At 45.5% G+C, this 23,391-nt stretch overlaps 1 protein-coding gene across 2 annotated transcripts in view; it reads right to left on the bottom strand.

Moving 5' to 3' along the window:
- The window catches only part of TMEM201 (transmembrane protein 201), a 34,757-nt gene that overhangs the window by 8,570 nt on the left and 2,796 nt on the right, over positions 1–23,391 (bottom strand). For both annotated transcript variants that reach the window (XR_012626153.1, XM_074848437.1), the window contains exons 2-7: positions 19,490–19,610; positions 18,657–18,851; positions 16,633–16,809; positions 15,650–16,041; positions 14,965–15,168; positions 490–707 (exon numbers count right to left, since the gene is read on the bottom strand). Coding sequence is in view for 1 of the 2 variants with exons in the window: in XM_074848437.1 (XP_074704538.1) it covers positions 490–707; positions 14,965–15,168; positions 15,650–16,041; positions 16,633–16,809; positions 18,657–18,851; positions 19,490–19,610 (1,307 nt within the window). In the remaining variant the exon portion in view is untranslated. The remainder of the gene's footprint in view (positions 1–489; positions 708–14,964; positions 15,169–15,649; positions 16,042–16,632; positions 16,810–18,656; positions 18,852–19,489; positions 19,611–23,391) is intronic.

The following is a 23,391-nucleotide window of genomic DNA, read 5'->3' as shown; positions in this document are numbered from 1 at the left end:
TTAGGGAAGAGCCTGCCTTCAGCTCTGCTCCCTTCGGCTGTAGCGAGAAAAACAAACAACACAAAGCAGCTCGAAGGAAGGGAGCAATCGCTCTTGCCAGATCAGTTGTCCTCATGCTCCAAATCACTTCCAAAAGCTGCTCTTTCCATTCCCATGTCTAACTGCTCCTTCTGTCTCTCTCCCACACATCACCTTGTAGCTTGTGCCATACTGCCACGAATGCCTGGAGAAGCCTCTGGATTTCAGTAACCCCACAGCAGGCAAGCACTGAGTGAGACCTTCTGTTTCACCAAGATGCCAGCGGTACGCTGCGTAACTTCTGAATGCCAAAAACCAAATTACTAACGCTGGATGCTCCTCTGTGTCACAGGAGCAGCAATCCCTAAAGAGGACTGTAACACGTGGATACCTCACGGCCCATTTCCTTCTGCAGCATTGTACCACTTCATCGTCATTTCCACTGGGGCAGAGAGCTTCTTGCACGCTTACCTGCTCTGGCCAAGGAGGGGATGGTACCCAGCGAGAGTGCCCTGTTGAGACGACCAGGAAGAGAGGAAGAAGAAGTTCTGCGTGGGGATCCGAAGAGCTGTTGGTTTGTCAGCTGGAGAATACTGGGTGGTGTTGGGACAAAGAGAGACGTAGCAGAGGAAGGGAAGCCAGTCCCAGTGCCGCTGGGAAAGAGAGTAATCGAATCCCCAGAAAGGTACCTGCAAATGACACGCAGGCATTTAGCAATGAGTACATTCCAGTAACTCCCTCTCTCAGTTGTACTTCTTGCATGAAACATGTGCTTTGTTATCGGGTTTGTACTAATTTTTCAGTGCAGGAGTGCAAGATGCAGAATGCTTAAGAGTTTACCAGAATGTTACTATACCTTTGAAACTGGGGAAGGAAGAACTGCGCAACCTTACTGAAATCATTGTGCACCACCTGTCCCTCGGTACAGGGTGGAAAAAATGGTGGAACAATTTAGGAACTCAGGTGCAAATAGGTATAGTACCTCAGTTCTCTCCCTGGATGAGAAAATTACCCAGAGACCACTAGAATGCTTTATAAAGTCCAGATACACACAGGACCAACAATAGAGTACATCTTATGTTTGTTATGTGCACATGCAAACAACATGCTTAGAAATGTCATGACTGTGGGAAGCGAGTAGTTATCTACTAGTCTTTTTGTCTTTAGAAACCAGAATCAACATTTTACCTCTGATGCCAGTATAGAGAAAAGCATTTTTACGGGTACCTTGATAAATATTTAGGCACAAGAGCTCTGTTTTAAAACTAACATTCAAACCCCTTTAATACATTTGCCTTTATTATACCTCTGTGAGGTAATGAAGACTCACTACCCTCATTTTACAGATGGGACAAAGAAGCAAAAAGCAGCTTAGTGACTCGTCGAGAGTCACATAAAAATCCTACGATAGTACAGAGACACAAACCTGGGTTTTCCAATCCTAAATTGAGGCCTAAACCATTACATTGTCCTTTCTCTGCATATCATAATTAGCCACAGATATGCACTAGCATAGCCATACCGAGGGAACTGTGCTCCTGTAGCATACCCTCCAGGAAGTGTCTTGCCTCTAGTGTGTAAAAAAAATCTCTATTACAGTGCCTGGAAAAAATTTCAATTGGCAATAATAATGGCAGTTGTATTTCTAAGCCTGTGAGTTGTTTTCCATGGGTTCTTTCCAAGTGAAAGAGGGGAGCTGTAGAACAACGTGTCCAACTTGAGAACACAAGACCAGAGATAACAGACAAAACATACTGAGGGTACCTGTACCAGTTAGCTTGGTTTTTATGTACTACAGACGTAAACTAACTTCTATTCCACTGGTAAAATAACTGTATAAGAGGACTTTGTATTTTAAACAGTTTTTGCAGCTAGCAATGCCACAGTACTTCACACTCAATTACTCTACGCAAATAAACTATGCAATTAATTTCTGATACCCCCATTTCATCACCTGTCTTTGCAGTGGTTTAAAATTTAAAAATCAACCTAAGCTGAACAATCTGCCAAAAATTTACGCCTATTTTTACCTTCTTTCTATTCCTCCTTGCAATCACATGCTGATCTTAGTCTATGTGTATAGTTTAGTTGACTACATTGCATCAGAAATGAGGAGTCAGTTTTAGAGTCTCGTGTCCTCATACCATCAAAATAAGCATTCTAAGAAGGTTGCAATGTTGAAAGTATAGGAATTTTGTATTATTTTTAATGATTGAATACATGAAAAAAAGTCTACAATATGTACGAGATCTCTCAAGGATCTCCTGTAAGATTTTTGTTTAGTTAGAAACAGGTAATATTCTTGTTAAATAAGTCATGATGAAGTACTAACAAAGTATGAAGTGTATATATTTTAAAATGGAGATATCAGACTTTTCAGCATATAACCAAGCTGCAACATTTGGAGGTTTAATCTCACTTCTGATGAAAACAGAGACAGATGAGAGCAACGACATGGCTTTTCTTCTGTCAGAGGAAAGCCAGGAGTAAATTAGAGTGTGAAGGAACATATGTATCTCAATCTTGTGCCGTGAGGTGATTTATGCACGTGCCATTCTCTCTTGGAGATTAAAGAGGCGATGCGGCAATATTATGCAGTGCTAGCATGTCCAGAAGAAGCAGTCTAGAGTTAAGATTACAATTTAAAATATCTTATAAAACTACTTATCTGCTAGTACGAGGCAGACATCAACAATCCCGACCAGCTTAATCAGGCTGAACAACATCTGAGCCAACCAGCTTCCTGGTGCTTGTGAGCAGGACATGCCTTTAACAGTGGCAAGGAACTCGTCAGTCTTGCAGCTGAAACTGCCCAACCTCTTCAGGTTCCAGAGGACCTGGGAAGGGTGTCATGCTTCGCAAACGTGCAGAGTCCTTTAGTGCACATACATATACACATTTGCCCCACCACACAAACAGATGTAAATAGCAGATGAACATGTCCATCTCGGCTTTGTAAGAGAAAACGAATGGGAAAGGAAATTAGAAGTGCAGCTCAGGACTATGATATGAATCATACCAGAAAGAGTGATACCTACCACTCACTGTGCCATGTCTGCGAAGGGCCAAATCAGAGCATCACCTGTGAACAACACAGCTCTTTTTTCCTAACTTTGCACATTTTGTATCTTTGGGCTAAAGGATCCAACTTTACACAGCTCCTTGCTGCAGCGGAGAACAGCTTATCTGGCTTATTGGCTTTTGGCAGTCTTTCACTTAATGGGCTGGACGATTACAATCATTTATCACTCATAACCACAACCTCTTTCCTGGGATTGTAACTTTTTTGGATCGGGCATCCATGGGCTCTGCTGCTCAACAGCCCCCTTCTTCTCAACCTCACCGAGTTAGTGCAGTCAGATCCTCTGGGCAGCTGATCAATCATTCATCTTGCACCATCCAGAAAAGGAATTTTTCTGGGTAGCAAAGAAGAGCTGAAGAACTTTAAGCATAGCATATTAATGCCTTAGGATTGAGTGCTGACCAAAGAGTAGCTTAAATATTGATTTGCTCTGAACAAAGTAAATTCCTGCAATATGTGCAAAATCCTGTTCCTTTTCTATGCGCTCTTCTCTTTAGTGTTTGCCACTGTCATGTCAAGAGGGCTAGATGCTGCTAAAAAGCAGGGGTGCTGTCATGGGAATGTGCTTCATGCCTGAGAATGGTCAGCTGAACTAAAACTTCTTTCAGAAGCAGATGAAAAGGTAAGGAGCTCAAGAGGATCATAAAGCAGGAAGCAGCCACATCAGCCTTGGAATTGGAGCCGTGGAGCTGTGTCTTTGCTCTCAGACTACTACATTGCTCCAAACCATTTCTGCACGTGATAATAGTGGGTCTGGTAACAGTGAAAAAAGTAACCCAAAAAGGAAGAAGGAGGGAAAAAAAAACAAAACGGAAAGATAAAAAAAAAAAGGCTCTGGAGTCAGACAGTTTGTGGAAACAGTCAGGGCCCGGAAGCTGTTTATTTCAGAACGTGATATTGTGAACATCAAAAATTAGGTATCTTAATTAGCATTTACAATGATCACAGCATTAATAGACAGTTGGGCACAACTCTGCTACACAGATACTTTAAAAATAAATAGAAGGTTAAAAAGAGTATTACATGGTATGGGACCGTACACTGTCCTGAAGAAACACCTCCTGCCAGCAGAGTCTCCCCTCCTCTGTCACAATACTCCCCCTCTTATCCAAAGGCACCACCGTACGTTTGTGCCTTTTTAATTCGCATTTTAACCAGGGATGCTGCATCACCCCTGGGACAGAGACAGACATGGGAGAGCATGGGTCAGGTCAGACTACAGGGCTGTAGATGGGCTCACTCCTACTATCAGATAATTCCGTACATGAAGGAAGAAGGTAAGATGCAGTCACAGTCAGGCAGCTTGCTGTACGTGCCCAGGTTCATCTGCCTGAAGGCAGCCAGGGAACCACGTGTCAGTCATGGGGCAAAATGTTTCCTTTGGACTTAAGGTCCCATCATAATTTAGCTACGAGTTATCCATGCACAGCTGCACCCTTTTCTCCTGGCAGCATGGGTGCTGCTGCCCAAGACAGAAGTAACTCACTACTGCCTTACTGCTGGCTGCGAGATAAGAGTTTCTGTGAGCTGACATGCAGTCACATGTGTCTGGTCTGCTGCATCACAGAATCATCTAGGTTGGAAAAGACCTTGAAGATCATCTAGTCCAACCATCACCTCAGTCAGTGCCATAACCTGTGCCTCCAGTCAAGCTGACAGAATCAGAAGTAAAGAGCAATATAGTGAAAAAAAACAGGCACAGGGAGAGGGGAGAACAATGCTGAAAAAGGGCACAGGTCTCAGACACATTCAGATTTTGATATGTGACTTAGAGAGCTAGAAACTTCAGCTGCCAAGACTATGAATTGTCTTCTCCTACATGTTGCCCTGCTTTGGATGAAACAGGAGGGTTGAGTTAGAGCTGAAAATGCTCCAGCTGCCAGGTCCTGCACTCATACCTTCTAGAGCACAGACAGATGTTTGACATCAGCTCTGCCTTCCCTCCTAGCTGGTGGCACAAAGGTAGGGGGGTGTGTGCATACGCACATCCACGTCTACAAAAATCTACTCGCTGGCATGACAAAAATGTTCAGAGGACCTCTGCTTCCCTGCCTGTGTACTTGATAGCTTTGGTCCCAAATGAGGCTTTACAGGGGATGACTCAAGGTACACTTCAGGACTGAGTACTGCCCCTTTCACAGGAGAGCATCTGCTGTGGCGCAAAGAGGCCCCAAGTGTACTTGCAGGTGACGGCACACCTGGAATCAGCTGGCAGGTTATATGTGACAGCACACAACTTCAACAGCATCTCTTTAAAAACCAAAGCAAAGCCATATACCACAGCTCCCTGCTTTCATGAGTAGAGTCAGTCTGGAGCAATCATCTGGCTATTAATTATATTCATTTTTATAAGAGTATAAATAATTTGTCCACAATACACCAATACATACTTTCTAAAGTATCTAAGCATGATTATTAGCTTCACAGAATTTCAGCATACTTGAAAAATATTCATAAAGCCAAAATAAAACACCACGACACCACTTTACATTCCCCTCTTATCCTCACCCCTTTGACACACCCAAGCTCAGTTCACTGGGGCATGCAAAGCACAGATGTAGGAAAGAAGTTAATAAAAAGGGAAGAATGGGATACAAATATAGCATATTTAGAATTGTAAAGGGCCACAAAGGCATCAGTTTGCATGCAATGATGTCAGTGAGGGCTTCAGGAAGACCAGAAGCAGCAGAGATGCTCACTTGGTTGCTAGCTCTGGGTTCTCCGCTCAACCCCCATATAGTCTGCAAAGTTGCTCAGAAATTTTAAGAGTGCAGCCCAAGTACACTCTTATGCCCAGCCACACTCACTGGTAGCAAATGAAGGGCAAAAGCACTGGCCTGGCAGACATACAGGCACTGCTGTCCCAAGTTCCAGCTGCGTCAGTTCTACTGAAGCAGAGCAACACGGCGTTGCCAAAAATCTCATCCAGGGAAAGGCACTTAATGAACCCCACATCAGCCCCTTTACATATTCAAGTCTGCTGGGCAGGGTACAAGATGCTTTTGTGTTGGTGGATGAGCCACGGCCACTGTAAGAGCCAGAGTCAGCCACTGTGGGCTGGAGCAGATTTGATTTCAAGTGACACACAAACCCACTCACAGTTCCTCACCACCTCAGCTCCATTCTGTAGCACCATCCTCTGGTCCGCACACCAGCACGTGGCCAGTGTAAAAAAAGTAGCACCTGAAATTAGAGGCTTTTGGGCTAAAATCCTCTAATACTGTTGAATTAAGATGTTTGCATGATCTGGCCTGTATGGCTCGGAGAATCCTCAGGCAACAAAGCCGCATCTGGTGACCACAAGTTACCATGTGTTCCTCTGAGGCCTGAAATAAAAGTCCAGCTAAGTGAAAACGAGCTTAAAGCACTGATCAAGTGGTTCTGGATGATTTTTGTGTCAGCCATGTTAGTAAGTTACCAGCCCTTTGTTAGCTGTTATTTCCCCCAGCAGAAGGAAATCTATACCTATGTGTCATACAAAATAGCACCTCAGCTTCACGAGGATGGTGGCACTGTGCTCGGATGTTGGGACTTCCACCAAAATACCTGAGCTGGAAGCACACATTTCCTTCTGCTGGATTCACTGTGGGGGAAGCAGCCAGGCAGAGTTAGATGGCATATCTAACTGCTGAGCTGTTCCCTAACCGAACCTCAAGTGAAAAATGCAAAGTTAGCAAAGCACCTTCCATACCGGACCTACAGCACGGCACAGTGTTTAGAACAGTCTATTTAGCATTGAAATCGGGTATTGCAGGAACAGTCTCAGTAAAGGCAGTGGTGGTTTAACTAATTTTTTTTCCCAGAAACAGTCAACAGTTAAATACTGGTAACAGATCTTCTTCAGGCCTAATTGTCTGAGTAGACACAACCGGTACAGATCGAATGTAGCAGTTTATAAATCCGAACACCTCTGGAAAAAAACACCTTTCTCCTCCTTCCTTCCCTCTCCTCCAAAAGATCGATCATCCTCTACCATCAGCAAAAGCATGAGAGAAAACCAGAAAGAGAGACTGTCAGCATTAGAGTCTCTAAAAGACCAAAAAAAATCAATTGCTGCAAGTTTGTTTTTGAGGCTCTGAGGTTTTTTGTTGTTTTCAGAAGCAGCAGCACAGACATGCTGAGGCACCAAGAAGTGGGAAATTAAGCTGACACCTGAGTGAAGACAAAAGCTTCTTTGGCGTTAAAATTGAACCACACTTCAGTATGTGTTTCATTACTTTGTTTCGCCTTTGAAATTTTTCCAATCATGAGTACAAAAGTTCTTCAATTATAAGTTGTGAACAAAGCACGCCAGAGATCAGGGCTTCAGCTGTACAGCTTGGCCATAAATTGAAGTAGCTTTCTAATGTTCTGACATACAACATCAGCGCAACTTGTAAATATACTTCATTTGTATTAATCTGCATAAAGCGACGACAAATGGATTTCTTGTTTGCCTGTCAACTGCATTTAACGTATCTCCCAGATGAAAAGATTTTAAATTCTTTCTGTATAGATTTGCACTCGCTGTGCAACAGCTAAAATATTTCTTAACAGTATTATTCAGGCTTCACAGTGTAAACCCCACTCCGACTGCCTGTTCCCAGTATCTAGTGTGCATCCTCCCCCTCCCATCACAGTACTGTACAGGAGAAAAGATCAGGCACAGAAAAACAACATAATACTTATCAGCAAAACATCATCAAAGGCACCAGACCACAAGGGGCTCAAAGATGAGGCATGTTTAAATTGGAAGAAAAGTGCAGCTAAAAAGAAGGGAGGAAAACAGCTGCTTGGAAGAGATAGGAGGCCACATGGAACAGGACAAAGTGAAACATAATACAGCCTTGAGTTTCAGCTCCTGAAAGCAAAATATCTGGAGAGGCTGACAAGCACCTTTAGAAGCTGCCACTGAGCTTCCTTGCTACTGGGCAAGAAAATTTGGACAGATTAATTTTATTCTTATTAGAAAGTATATTGCCATTAGAAATCAGGCATGACAATACCATGACCCTCCCCAAACAGTGTAATAGTTTGTCAGCTGCTCACACCCTTCCTCCTTGTAGCAGTCTCAGCATATCCTTCTAAACAGGAGATTCCTCCCATCAGTTGGACATACTTGACAGCAGAGCAGCAAGAGGAACTGCTCACCTCTGCCACACCAGGCAGTTGCAAGTTCATGGGCTAGAAGCTAGCAGGAACTTTCAATCCAACTTCTATAGGTAAGTGCAGAAGACAATCACAGCCAAATAGAAACATCAGTTTTTTCTACAATTAACTTATTAACAACACTGGACATTTTTAAGATTCAGCTGGACAGGGTGCTGGGCTATCTTGTCTAGACCATGCTTTGGCCAAGAAAGGTTGGACCAGATGATCCTTGAGGTCCCTTCCAACCTGGTATTCTATGATTCTATGATTTATGGGGAAAACTTGAAAGTACTGAAGCAGAAAGAAGGGAGGAAGGGAAAAAAACAGTCTAGATGTCTTACCTCACTTAATGGACATAATAGCTCAAGGTTTCCTGGGTCTGCTGTGCAGCTTGTTTAGAGGATGGCAGAGCTGTCACTGGATTTGGTTCCAGTGTCCAATTCATTAGGCGGCTTTGCCCACCTCACTTTTAACAGCAGACGGGCTGCAGAAAAATGGTGTTGGAAGGACTGCTGCAGTGGGGAGTTTTCCAGGGGTGAAAATATTACAGCGATCACTGCACTGAAAGGAAAGCTGAGTAGACAGCGATAGCACATCCATACAAAAAATTGCCCCCTCAGCTCTTTTCCCCTGTCACTTCCCTGTCCTTTCACCAGCTTACTACTGTCTTAACATTGCTGCCTGCTCCAACAGGCTCACAGGTATAGGAAGACGACTGGATTTTTAAGGAATGTTTCCTACTAAATCTCCTAATGGAGAGTAGGAAAGAGTCACAAGAGTGATTGTTGAAGTCTAACCCAGCACTGAGAACCCTGCACACTTCTGTTTTTTCCCTGTTTTGATGAATTCACATGGTTTCTTGTAGTATTTACTTTGAAACAATTCTCTAAATTCAGTAAAGTGTCCCAGTGGTAAACGGGACATAACGGTTATTATTTAGCTTTTTCAAAGTCCAAGACTGGAACAAGAAACAATCTGGGACTGTGAGCTAGAAGACAAACTTTTTGGGTCAAATCAATAAACAAAGGGAACACAGAAGAGTGGAACCAGACTTTGCAGATGCTGGATTCCTTCTGTGGACAAGTAAGTAAACAACCCTCAGAGCAGCATCACTCACAAGCACCAGAATGGAGAAAGGTGTTGTGTTTGCTTGGAGGCAGATATTGCATTTATCTGAAGGCACTGGAAAAAAGTTCCAAAGGAGAGCACACATGGGAAGCAGGTTTGTGTGTCCCTTCCCACGTCAGTTGTTAAGTTACAGGCACGTGGTCCTGCAGCCAGGAGCTGTACCCTCCCATGACACACTCAACTTGGCTTACTGTTAACAAATCCCTACAGGGCTCTTGTTAGTGCTACCCTTCTGCTTTCACAATGAATATCGGTATGAAGAACAGTAACTGTGAAAAATCTTTTGTTTCTTTTAAAAAAGCTTCTATAATTTCACCAGCATCTGCAGCATCCAGTAGTGTCTGAATCTTTCAGCAGGAGATGCAGATACTTCATAGTGAGAGCTCCATTCTGATTACATTTTAGACTTCATACATAGGAAGATCAAGACACCCAATTAACTTAGATCACACTTATATTGTGCTATTCTGAACAGAAGAAAATAGTAGCTCTTCTGTAACAATGCTATTTCCTCTTGACAGACCTAAATTTGGATGAGAAACTCAGTGGAGTGCCTTGCAAAAAACAGTCCAGGATAATCAGACTGCTTATCCTAAGAGGCCCCAACAAGTTAATCCTATAAAACCCCGAGCAGCTGAAAGCTCCTTCCTCCCCGCACAGTAACATCCAGTCATCCCAGCTTTCAGCTGAGGACTGCCAGGCACTCAACTCAAAGCCACAATTTCCAGACCCCTTTCTTCAGCAGCATTACCACCAACGCCAGACTTCAAAAAATAAGAAGTAACATTTAACATAATAAGGTAACAAGAAAAATTCATCTCTGTTGCTGTGCAGTCCCACAGCAGAGGTTCCCACCCCTTCCTATAGCACGTCCTCCTAATCTGTGTTCTCAACAAAACACTGGATTGAATAGGTAGTGATGTACAATGAAAGCATGAAGTTGTTAGTCCCATATTTCTTCTCTTTCTAAGGCTACAGGAGTGGAGGAACATACGCATTTTTAACCAGTTGTGCTTTTACACATATGTTCCTCGGGCGGGGGGGGGGTAAAAAACCCAAAGAAAACCAGCACTGAGAGCAAAGCCACTGGTAGATTTGAAAAATTTAGCCTAAAACAGCAGAACACTTTCAGATATTGAATCAAGACACCCTGAGCTACATAACCTTTTAAAGCACCCTTTTAAACAAATTATTGAAGTTCCAGTCAAAAGCACTTAAGGACGCCTCTCCATTTAAAACAGGAGTCACAGGAGAGCGGTGCAGAGAGCGCGCATGCAGTTAAGTGATGCTACACAGTGGAAGGCAAGAACCACCAGGTTACGGGCTACGTGTAGTCCCCTCCTCGCGTGCCTGGACACCATGCAGTGTTACTACAGCACACGTTATGAGGACTTGGAATCCAGAGGCAAGTTCCCATCAGTTCAAAATTAAAATAACCAGCACCATTAGAAAATTGAAGGTGGCCTGAGCCGCACGGAGGATCAAGGCAGAGGATTCCTCTGTGAGTGGCTAAGGATGGTGTCCTGGTTTTGGCCAGGATAGAGTTAACTTTCCTCGGGCTGAGAGGGAGCACAGCTGGAGGATCACTGGAGCATTCCATAGCATGTGACATCATGCTCAAGTATATCGGCGGACACGGGCTCTCTCACGCCCCATTTTGGTTTCTGGGTCGGCGTGGCGGGATTTCTGGGATCGCTGCTGGGGACGGGCTCTGTACCGGTCGCCGCTTGGTGAGCCACTGCTGCCTTTTACCCATTTTGGACTTACTATTGTTAATGTTCTTTTTGTTGCTATTACTCAATTTTTTTTTCATTCAACCTATAAATTTCTTCTTTTGTCCCTCCCCTGTTTCACCGGGAAGGGGGGGGGAAGTAAACAACCACCCACGTGGCGATCAGCTACCATCTGAGTTCAAACCACAACATTTTTTTGGTGCCCAACGTGGGGCTCGAACCCACGATTAAGAGTCCCCTGCTCTACCCACTGCGCTAGCCGGGCCCTGGCTGCAGGCTCGCCGCTCCCCGCGCGCGTCCCCGTCCCCACTGAGAGGAGCAGGGCGAGGCGAGCGGGCACCTCAGGTGGCGGCGTGGGTGCCTGGGACCCTCCGCTGGGTCCTGCTGAACGAGCCAGGATGAGCAGCGAGGACGGGAACGAGGAGTTCTACCAGCAGCCGCAGCTCCAGCAGCAGCGCAAGGGTGAGCCCGACCCCTTCACCTACGTGGATCTGGCCGATGGGGCCAGCTACGAGTGGGACCAGGAGAAGAAGGCTTGGTTCCCCAAGATAACAGAAGATTTCCTGTCAATATATCACGTCAACAATGGCTTCCATGCAGATGATAACGACATTTCATCTGCTTCTGGCACTGGAACTGAAAGTAAGCAACCAGTAAGTTTGAAGACATCAGGAACACAACCATCAGCAAACGAGAGAAGACCACACCAAACGGATCCAAACCAAAAAGCGGAAAAACGGAAGCTTGAGCCAGGATGGTTTCATGTTGAAGAAGACAGAAACACAAATCTCTGTGTGACTGGCTTACCTCCAGATGTTACAAAAGATGAATTTACACAAGTCATGTCAAAATGTGGTATCGTTATGAGAGATCCTCAGACAAAAGAGCACAAAATCAAACTGTACAAAGATAAGGAAGGAAATCTTAAAGGAGGTAGCCTCTGTTGCTATCTAAAGAGAGAATCAGTTCAACTTGCATTGAGACTTCTGGATGAGGCAGAAATTAGAGGCTATAAACTGCATGTTGAAGTTGCAAAATTTCAACTGAAGGGGGAGTATGAGCAGGAGATATTGGCAGCATACGAGCTGCTTCAGAGGGGATTGGGACTGAAGCACAGCTCCTCCTGACTCCCCGACTGCCAGTGCTGGGCTGGATGCTCAAAGGGAGCGTCCCCTCTACACACCATGCAGCCGATGCCACGTAGAGTAAATGGGTCACATTAATCACACAACGGGCTCGAATAGGGAGCCCCAGCCATCCAGGAATACTGGAAGTGATTACAAAGTGGCCAGAAGGCAAAGATTTTGGAATGGTGCCAAAGGAAGAGGGGACGAGTGCTCAAGAGGCCCCACCATATACTAAACTACTGGATAATGAGAAGCGATGTGCCCTGTTCACCGACGGGTCCTGTCGCATTGTGGGGAAACATCGAAGGTGGAAAGCAGCTGTGTAGAGCCCCACACAACTGGTTGCTGAAGCTGCTGAAGGAGAAGGTGAATCGAGTCAGTTCGCAGAGGTCAAAGCCGTCCAGCTGGCCTTGGATATCGCTGAGCGAGAAAAGCGGCCACTGCTCTACCTCTGTACTACTCATGGATGGTGGCAAATGTGCTGTGGGGGTGGTTACAGCAGTGGAAATGGAGCAACTGGCAGTGCAGAGGCAAACCCGTCTGGGCTGCTGAATGATGGCGAGATATTGCTGCTTGCGTAGAGAATCTGGTTGTGAAAGTATGTCGTGTAGATGCTCATGTACTCAAGATCTGGGCCACTGAAGAACATCAGAACAACCAACAGGCAGATCAGGCTGTCAAGACTAAGGTCGCTCAAGTAGATCTGGACTGGCAACATAAGGGTGAACAATTTCCGGCTCACTGGGGCCATGACTCCTCAGGCCATCAGGGAAGAGATGCAACATATAGATGGGCTTGTGATTGAGGGGTGGACTTGACCATGGATGCTATTGCACAGGTAACCCATGAATGTGAGACATGTGCTACGATCAAGCAACCAAACGGTTAAAGCCCATTTGGTATGGAGGACAATGGTTAAAATATAAATATGGGGAGGCCTGGCAGATTGATTATATCATGCTTCCACAAACTTGGCATGGCAAACACTATGTGCTTACAATGGTGGAAGCAGCCACTGGTTGGTTGGAAACTTATGCCGTGCCCCATGCCACCGCCCGGAACACCATTTTAGGCCTTGAGAAGGAAGTCTTATGGCAGCATGGCACGCCAGAAAGAACTGAGTCAGATAACGGGACACATTTCTGAAACAACCTCATAGATGCTTGGGCCAAAGAACATGGTATTGAGTGGATATATCACATTCCCTACCATGCAGCAGCCTCTGGGAAAATTGAGTGATACAATGGATTGCTGAAAACTACACTGAGAGCAATGGGTGGTGGAGCTCTCAAACACTGGGACATGCATTTAGCAAAAGCCACCTGGCTAGTCAATACCAGACAAGTCAAGCAAGCTGGCCCTGCTCAATCAAATCTCCTACATACTGTAGATGGGGATAAAGCCCCTATAGTGCGCATTAAAAATATGCTGGGGAAGACCATCTGGGTTACTCCTGCATTGGGTAAAGGTAAACCCAGGCATGGGATTACTTTTGCCCAAGGACCTGGGTGCACATGGTGGGTAATGCAGAGGGACGGAGAAGTCCGATGCATGTCTCAAGAAGATTTGATTTTAGGTTAAAATAGCCCATGAATCGAACTGTCAAATAACCCTGTTATTGCAATTGGTGCCTCGCAACATCCTCCTGTCACATCCAAAGCCTCCTGCTCCACCAACTGAGCCAACTCCACCTCATTCCTCCAGCCTTAAAGACTGTCACGACAAATGGAACCCAAAGTTATGGACTAAATGAACTCAGTAGACATTCTGGAAGGATGGCCCATGGACTGAGGGAACGATATCTGTGAGACCTGGGAAAAGGGGTGGTGATTCCTTATTCGGAACCTGAGCATAACGTAGATGGTATGGAATAAGGGGTAGAGACTGTCCTGGTTTTGGCCAGGATAGAGTTAACTTTCCTTGGGCTGAGAGGGAGCACAGCTGGAGGATCACTGGAGCATTCCATAGCATGTGATGTCATGCTCAGTATATCGGTGGACACAGGCTCTCTCACGCCCGTTTCAGTTTCCGGGTCGGCGGGGCGGGATTTTCTGGTGCGGTCGGATCGCTGCTGGGGACGGGCTCCGTACCGGTCGCCGCTCGGTGAGCCACTGCTGCCTTTTACCCATTTTGGACTTACTATTGTTACTGTTGTTTTTGTTACTATTACTAAATTATTTTTTTTTATTCAACCTATGAATTTCTTCTTTTGTCCCTCCCCTATTTCACCGGGGAGGGGGAGGGGGGGAAAGTAAACAATTGCCCACGTGGCGATTGGCTACCGGCTGAGTTCAAACCACAACAGATGGACAGGCAGTGAGAAGAACCAGGAGGACAGGAGAAGCCAGAATCACTTTGGAGGAGCAGAATGGGGAGGAGGCTGCGTTTATGGAGCAGTTTGTGAAGTGGCTGCTGGAAGAATTGGCTTTGGGGAAGTTGGATATTTGCACCGCTGACGTATATTCAGGATGAAGGGAGAATGGAGGCAGCAGGAGTAGCTTCCATGGCTAGCACCAGCAGTGGAAATGCTCCAAGCAGCTAGCACAGTGGGAAGCAAGGATGGGGGAAAAAATAAAATTTAAAAAAAAAATATATATATAAAAGAAGAAAAGATCTTCACTGCTTATCTAATTTTAAAAAAAGAAACAGAAAGGGAAAATAAAAAGAGGAGAGAGAAGCACCAGTCGCAAAGAGTTCACAAGGCTTTTTTTCCTCCTTCCCCCAGCATCACTGCTCTGGCTCTGACCTTCGGGGCCGGTATCTCCGATGGCCCGTTGATTTCCGCGTGGCCACTGCTGCAGTGAAGCCCACCAAGCAGCACAAGGATGTGGTGCCAAATTTGGCTGTGTCTAGCCAGCTGGGTGTTTCTGTCTTCAGGTACCTCTCAGCTAAATGCAGACTCATCACTACGAACCACAAGACTGAAGCAAATGCATCAATTCTCCGGAGCCTGCAATGCCAAAGAGAAACCAGACAAGACACAAGGTAAGAGTTTAAATACCAATGAACCCCCTTGGTCCTGAGGAAAGGGAGGGAAGGCCGGGAAAAGGTGGGGAGGGTACCCAACAGCAGGTTATGTACTATCTCTTACTATGGTTGTATCAACTGCAGCCCTTCCCACTGCTGTGGTAAGGACCTGAATAGATCAGTTCCATTTTCTACCAGATTACAGAGCTGCACAGGGAGCTTTCCATTCACAGTAATTCAAGCTTAAATTGTATGAACCAAGGCACAGATTCAGAGCAAGCTCTGCTGTCTCCAGCCAGCCAGCTTGCTACCCAAAGAATAACATGGAGAACTGTGCCACCCAGTACTACGTCTGCCATTCTGGCAAACATTTACCCCCGGCTCACTGAGTCAAGACAGGGCAGAAGACCTCCAACATAATGCAGTTTTCCTCTAAGCAAAACAGAAGAAAAGAGCACACCCACCTGATCCGCCCAGCTAAGAGCATGGCCAACAGGCAGGTGAACAGCCCAAGGACAGCAACTGCCATCTGGTGATTCTTGCCGTAAGCCCAGGCGGCACTCAGGTTCTCCACCATCTGTTCTGGGAGCAGGCGGAGCAGCTCCCGCCAGCCTGCCACCATCACAGCAGTGTCGTTTTCCAAGTCTGCGTGTGAGCTTGTGCCAGTCCTGTTCCGAACAGACGCTGGACCGGAGGAACCAGGAGCAGGGACTGCTGCACTGAGCGAGAAGGGGTTGCCTGACCCATACAAGGCCATCAGAACCAGGAACGCACAGCTGAGGAAGGCCAAAAACCGCAGAAATATCACCTGAGCTGGTGTGGTTATGGAAGCAGAAGAGGAGGATGAACATAGATTCTGCAGAGGAAGGGAGAAACATCTTGTCAGAAGCTGAATGAACTGTAGTAAGGTTTTGAAATGGTGCTTTATGAAACACTTCTAGACCGTATGGTTTACTGAACAGTTTTGCTCAAGTCCTTGTAAGCCTCTCTACTGGGCTGACATCACATGGGATGTAGACTAGCAAAGAGCAACAGCAGAGCCATGAGCAGAAACCAAGGTCAGGCAGGGCAGTGAGGCAAAGAGGAGGTCATCGTTCACTTCTTTTTTTCCCCCACTGTACTCTGTAGTTTCCTGCACTGTACTCATAAATTGGCTTCCCTATCTCCCCTTTTCTGCCTGTCCCACTATTTTCCTTCCACTCTGTTCTTATTATTACATTAGACTTATCTTCTGGCAATTGCACCGAATGACACCAGCAAGAGGAAAACCTCAAACTAACATCAGGAGCAACTATCCTGTGCTCTTCTAAACTTCTGCCATGCACCCAAGCTCCCAGAATCAGAGCCCCAAGGCCACTGCCTTCCTTTCCCAGCAGCAAACCTAGGTGCAGAGGTACCTAATTCTCTGCACTTCCCCCTAAATTCCCTCATCTCTCCCCCCACGTACCTGAGAATAGGTCTTGTCTGTCTCACGGCGTTTGAAATGGTGGCTGAGCAGCAGTGCCCGGAGCTGCCGATTCTGATGTTTTATGTAATACTCCACCGCAGCCTGGCACGGACGGCACAGCTTGTAGGTCTGCTCCAGATGGTGCTTATATACCTCAATCTCCTCATCATATTTTCCCTGGTGAAAGAATAGGAGAGGAAAAGTAGATGAGAACTGCAAGGTCCCTCACCCGTTTATCATGCCTGCTACTGATATGCGAGCAAGGCATGCTCCCAGTCTCCAGAGGAACAGCCACCCAACACGAGCCTGAACAGCGATGAAGCTGGAGGTCAGCCATACAACCAACCACGCGTAGAGCTGACCCGGTCTCCATGTCCCAGAAGTGACAAAACAGCCTTTGGAGAAAGCTGCTGCGGCCCAATTTCAGGATGTTGAAATTCTGTGGCCCAGTTTTGCTGGTTTTGTTGAGACCTTATGAACTCAACACAGAAGATGAGACAAAAAACTAGAATTGCTCTTGCCCTCCTCGAATGAGGGGACACAAAAGACCTGTTGCCCTTTTGTACCACTGTGCTGGAGAAAGAGACAAGCTCCTTCCAAAACTCAGCCCTAGAATTGAAGGCTGTCACTGTTTGAAGGCCCTGGTGAAATGAGCTCCATAAATCATTAATAGCACTTGTAAAAACAGACAGTGAGCAGAGCCAAAGGTATGTTTTTCAGCTTCACTACAGTGGAGACATCACTTATCACTGAGGCTTCTAGGGCTCTTCCACCTCCACCCCCAGCCTCTATCGAGATCCTTGTACCAAAGCACACAGCTGAAAGCATGCAGCTTCTTTGGGAGAGGGGAGAGGAAAGATGCACTGTAGCTGCCCGAGGGCTTGCTGCAACAGTTCCATAGGCTCCATCTGCTGGAATCGAGAAGGAACCACATGGGAGAGACTAGTGGCAGCAGACTCACCCCTCACTGCAGGCCAGCAATGCTGAGAGGCCATTGCTGTCGCTGACAAGCATATCTAACCATGTTGGATAACACGGTCCCATGTTTCTCAGCTGGCACAAACACTGCAGTTCACTGAACGCCTAAAAAGGGGCCAAAGGGTGGCGTTACTTGAGCAAGTTGATTGGTCTGGCAAGGGGCAAGGACCAGAAATAAAGCTGAGAAAAGGGAATCAGCTGAAGATGTTCTCATTAAGCATGATCACATTTAAATCTGTTCCCTGGGAGTCAGCCTGATTCAACTCATTACAATTACACAAAACGGGGGGGATTAGGCAACCCAGAGGATGAACACATCCCACTATAGCAAGTCTTATAACCCCAAGGCTTGACCATGGTTGAACGCTAAGGAGTGTGCACTAAATTCTCTGCATGAAACTCTGGGGAGCCATAAAACTGTGAAGGAGAAACGTCACTATCCTATCGTCCATGCATATTAAGTAATGGGAAGGCCAAGAAGTTGCTCAGCAGGAAATCCTGCTGCTGTAATGTAAAATCCCTTTGCCCTCCTAGGCACAAATGCCTAACCAGGGAGATGATGTGGCTGCGCAGGATTCCTCTTCCACTCCACTAGTAAAAGCAGAGCAGCACAGCCAAGGCCTCAGGAAAAACAAATTCTATTAAGGCTTCCAGTGACTAGCAGGCTGCTGTGCCTACTGGATCCTGTAAGCTCAGCTGGCTCAGGAGTTAAGTAATGGAGTTGTAAGCTGATCTCAGCAATGTGCATGTTTGGTTTTGGGCTCAAGCTTCAACTGCCAGTGTCCATCTAGAACAGGTCATTACATTCTGGCCTTGGAGTAGGATTAGTTAAGTTTGCAACACTAATCAGTAACCTTCTCTGCACTGGAGTGCCACATAGTGCTTCTGAAGACCACTGGAGCATCACTCCATAGCACACTGAAAAATTCCTCTCTTTCCTGCTTACTAGGCTGCAGCATGGAATTAAGCAGAGCGGGAACAGCAGATACATGCATGGGAATGCCTTGGACGTTCTCCTGTGATGCCAGTCCCTGACGAACACTTACCTCCTCCCTTGGTGAGAATGAAGCCAGCTGTTTGATCTTCGTGGTTTGATGGTTGTTGCATTTCTTGCAAAGCAGAATTTGGCTGCTCACCCACTGTTGCGGTTCGGCAGGATCACAGAAAGTCGTACCACCCGAGACAACGTGGTTCAGGTGTTCCATGTACTGAGCAGGGATGGGCTTGTTGTAGTCTCCATTCTGACATGAAACAAAAAAGGAGGCAGCAGGGAAAGCAAACATGAGATCATAAAATCAAAGCTAGGTATCTCTGGTTGATAACAAGATTCCCTAAACTCTGTTCAGGAGTTCTACACTCCCTGCATTCACCTATGTAACAAAAAAAAATATGTAAAAAAAGAGACAAAGTGCTTCAAATCTTCTCCCCCCTCCACTGTTCTGTACACCTATTGCAAGCAGCTGGTGGTGGTAGATTTTGGCTTAAGCCAGACTTGTTATTTAATACACTAAATACAGCAATTCAGCTGTCCCAAAATATAAAACCAGAGAATAATTGTTCCATATATTAAGAGATTCTTAAGAGATATTGGTGAAAGTGTCAAGGCCCTTTTTGCCCTTTGAAGCAAGAAAAGAAAATCTGTCTTTATCATTCTATCTCAGCACATCCCAGTACAGTGGATTCTTTCTCAAATTTGATCAAGTGATCAGCTGCAGAGTTCACAGGTGCTCAGCACACAGCTGCCAGCTGTCAAACTGCTGGATATTCATCTGCACTGGGCCTGTATCATCTTAAAATGAGGAGCAGGGTTTTCCCCCAAACACTCTTGGGCACAGGGCATGCACCTTCCCAGCCACCCAGCGAGCAATTGTCACAGTACCTCTTGGAACCCATTGTACTGCTCACAGTTGGGGCAGTCCCAGCAGTTGCGATTCCCATATGGCACTACCGTGTCCTGATTGCAGAACCAGCAGTTCACGGTCACGTGTGTGGGCTTCTTCCTGTTAGGAAAGGAAACGTGTCGGCATGAACATGGATTTCAGCTGATGTAGAGAAAGTCGATGGCTTTCAAACAGGGAAATGCAAGAGAGGCTGGAATAACAACCAATCTTCCCATTCGGTATGTTTAACGATAGGACTCCAAGCAATGAAAAGATGGGACTATCAAAGTAGAAATAAATTCTGCCTGATGCTTGTATCTCTTTGTGCTAGTACCGTGGACATGCCAGAATTTTAACCACCACCTTGTGAATAACCCACGCACTGTTTTTCAGAGGCACATTTGGGGGTGTAAGTGCTCTCCATAATCATCAGTGTTCATGTATGCGAAGGGTGCAGTAAAGTTGTGCTCAATACACAGGATTCTGGGAAACAGAAGTTACAATCCACAAGAACTGTACACGATAGTACTCAGAAACCTAGGAAATGGGCTCATGGTCATGGTTTTATCAAGGACAAGGGCATATCAAATTATCCCAAGGTTCAGGCACTGTAAATAGCTGTTTCTTCACAGCTTTAGATACATAAGGAACTGAGGAATCAACACAACTCGACCAGTTTTTATGTACTGGAACTAAAAAGAAAAAGACTAATGACCTGGATCCACAAGCCCCTTGTTTTTCAAACCATACCTGTTAAAACAACAGTCACTACAAGAGAAACGGCTGTGACATGCTCCCACTGCAACAGGTTGTGACAGATGTTTGTGCAAAGGCTCTTGAGCCTGCCTGCTAAAGAAGGTCTGCATTTGTCTTGAAACTCGGTGCAATACCCAAGAGGAAGTGTCCTGGCAGGTCAAGGCAACCCAGCCCAGCTGTCTGGGTTTTCCAGAACCTGTCCCAGTCACACCTCCAAGGAAGGGCAGCTGTTCAGGCAAAGCCCAGGCAGGGACTCGCTATGGCAGCTATGCAGGCAGATGGACCCAGCTGCCACCAGCCCTGTTTGCTCCTGAACTCCACCAAGCAGTCAGCGTGCCTCCCGCTGGGCAGCTTCAAAAGAAGCAGCCAAGGCAACTGAGCAGGGAGGCTCACTGGGGGCCTCGAAAGCAAGTAACAATAGCCAAAGTGCTCACCAGTTGAGAGCAACTTCTCTTCTTCCAGCTCTAGGAAACGTTCTCTGCTGCTACAATATTCTGTAGTGAAACATCTTCTGAATGCTGCAGAAATGTCTGGCACCCTGCAACCAAAGGGGCAGGTGGTTCTCCCAGCCATCACCTTTGTAGCTGGATGCCTACAGTTAAGATTCTTCCCCACTCCCATTTCCATTGATCACATCTTTAAACATGGTTCATAAAGTATCAAACACTGAAGTGATGCTTGGGCCTCCTGTTTAAGTACTAATGACTAGGACAAGCTTGAAATGAAGCACCAGGAAGAAGCCTAAAAAGCCAGAGTGCACAGAGGATTCCCTGCCAGATGCTGCAAGAAATGGCTGGAGCTACTACAGTGACAGATTCTCATCTCAAAATAGATGCATACACCCACACCCCCTCTTAAAACGAATATTCACTGCTCAACTTTCTTCACTGCCAAGGGGGCTCAAAACAGTAAGTGATCCGAGTTAAAAATACCACCATTGAAACTCACAGGCAGAAAAAAAAAAGAAGTTTAAACCAGACAGAAATCTAGGTCGCTAGTCCAAGTTATCCATGAGCTACTATCGTCCAAAACCAAGCAAACCACACATCAAAACAGCCATAGGAAGGATAGACAGCAACACCTGTTGGTATTAGTTTCATCTCACTATCATAGATGTAAAAACTATGACAATATAATGTGTAGGCTTCAGCATGTTAACCACCGAAGTACAAATCCTACTGCACCTTGAGCACAGACTTTGACAGCAAGCACGACCTAAACTCCATCCCCTCTATTGCACAGGTCCCAGGGACCGTACACCGTGCTACAATCCCATCTTCATGCCGCTGTGGCACCATCCCATGGAAATAAGACACGCCACCCTTCAGCCTCTACCTACCACCAGCCTCCAACTTCTGTGACATGACAGAGTAGGTAGAAATAATAATTTCAAGGATATCAGAAGAAGTGGAAAGCACAGGCCAAAAAATTAGTAAAGCACATGTGCTATAAAGCAAAAAAAGAACCAATGTCAAACCCTATTTGAGACCTTGCTAATATCAGAGACCAAATCCTGAGTATACTCAAGACCTTTTCCAAACAGGATTCCATTTCTCACTCTTGAGGCTGAGGAAATGCTAGTAAGGGTTGAGTAAGAGCCCTTCATTCTCACAATGTATGCAAAAGAAATTGCTAAATGCTGAATTATTTAGCATAAAAACCAATAATCCTTCCTTTTGTGAACGTACTATCTGTTGCCATAGAAATAGGTGCGAAAAAATCAGAAGTTCCCAACCCGCTGGATGCAAAAAGAAGAAAAGAAAAGGGTAATTTCAGGCAAGAACATGTAGGTAGGGTGCTAATTTTCTAGTAACTGGGCAGGACTTTAAAAACAAAAAACAAGTACTGCATTTGGAAAGACTCTCAAACACGGATTTAATGACTTTGGAGCTATATATACCTTGACTGAATTCAGGCAGCAGCTGAACGTAATAAGCTAGAGCACACATGGCTTCTGAAGTCAGACATTCTGCTATGAGGAGACAGACGATGCAAAACTAAGCATTTACCATGTGCTCAATCCCTTGCAACACACTAGGCAAATCATCCCTAAGGAGTTTATAATCTAACACCGTGTTAACTTGAACTAGCTTCACTGGACACCTTGCAAAATAAAACCTGAGCAACAAGAAGTGATTGAATTACTTACTGCATCAAGAGACTCCATTAACAGCTGACTTGCTGTGCTAACTCAATCTGTAGCCTGCACACCCAAACAAGCTAGAAACAATTCACAGGTTTGGACAAATTGTTTTGGAGGTAGAAGATCTTTACTTAAAACAACACTGGAGGGACATATCTGGAGTAAACTCAGTTACAAGATCAACACCTGAATGTCTGATACTGCTCAGACAATATGACAAAATGTTCCTTTGTGAGAGGCTATCACTCTTTTATTTTGTTAACAAAACTCAGACTGCAGGTATATTCATTGACAAACACTGTTTAGCAACTAGTTTGTCTCTCTCATGTTACATAAGAAGGAAGTTACATTCCTTCCTACTCCAAACACTCTCCACTATTCCCCGCATTTAAGGTCATGCTTAAGTCCACACTTTTAATGGATTGCCAGAACAACACTCTCCCTGATAAGTGCGGGTCATATCAGTTACCTGATAATAATAAACTGGATTTCTAAATATTTTTATTTACATGTATTCCCCCACTCCTTTACTGCTAGGTTGGGACATGAAGATGTTCGTTTTTCCATATTCTTAAAAGAGGCCCCAAGTGGATGTGCAGCTTTTTGCTGGGTTACCCTCATCCCCTGCCAAGGATTAGAAGAAAAAAGGAATTCTCCATTAAAAGCATTTAAAGCAACACTCTTCATTCTGGCGCAACTGGATTACAAAGCAATTATACAAACGGCTGCACCAGCAAATCTGAAGAAAAAACATACCAGGAAGAGGAGCTCTTTTGCGTAGATCAGTTTTGATCAGAACAACATCTGATGGCAGTTTGACATAACCAAGCTGCCAAAGCTCCAAGCCCCTGGCACAGTACGGTCAGCATGACCGAGTTAAGAGGAGCTCGCTGAACCCGATACCACGTTCAGCTCACAGTCAGGGAAGCTCCTGGCTGGCAGCTCACTGAGCTGCCATAACTCCAAACTGTGCCCACATCCATCACCTGTCAGTGAAGGGGT

Source organism: Strix aluco, chromosome 22 (genome assembly GCF_031877795.1).
Source record: "Strix aluco isolate bStrAlu1 chromosome 22, bStrAlu1.hap1, whole genome shotgun sequence".
Classification (NCBI taxonomy): Eukaryota; Metazoa; Chordata; class Aves; order Strigiformes; family Strigidae; genus Strix; species Strix aluco.
This window is presented reverse-complemented; position numbering and strand designations above follow the sequence as displayed.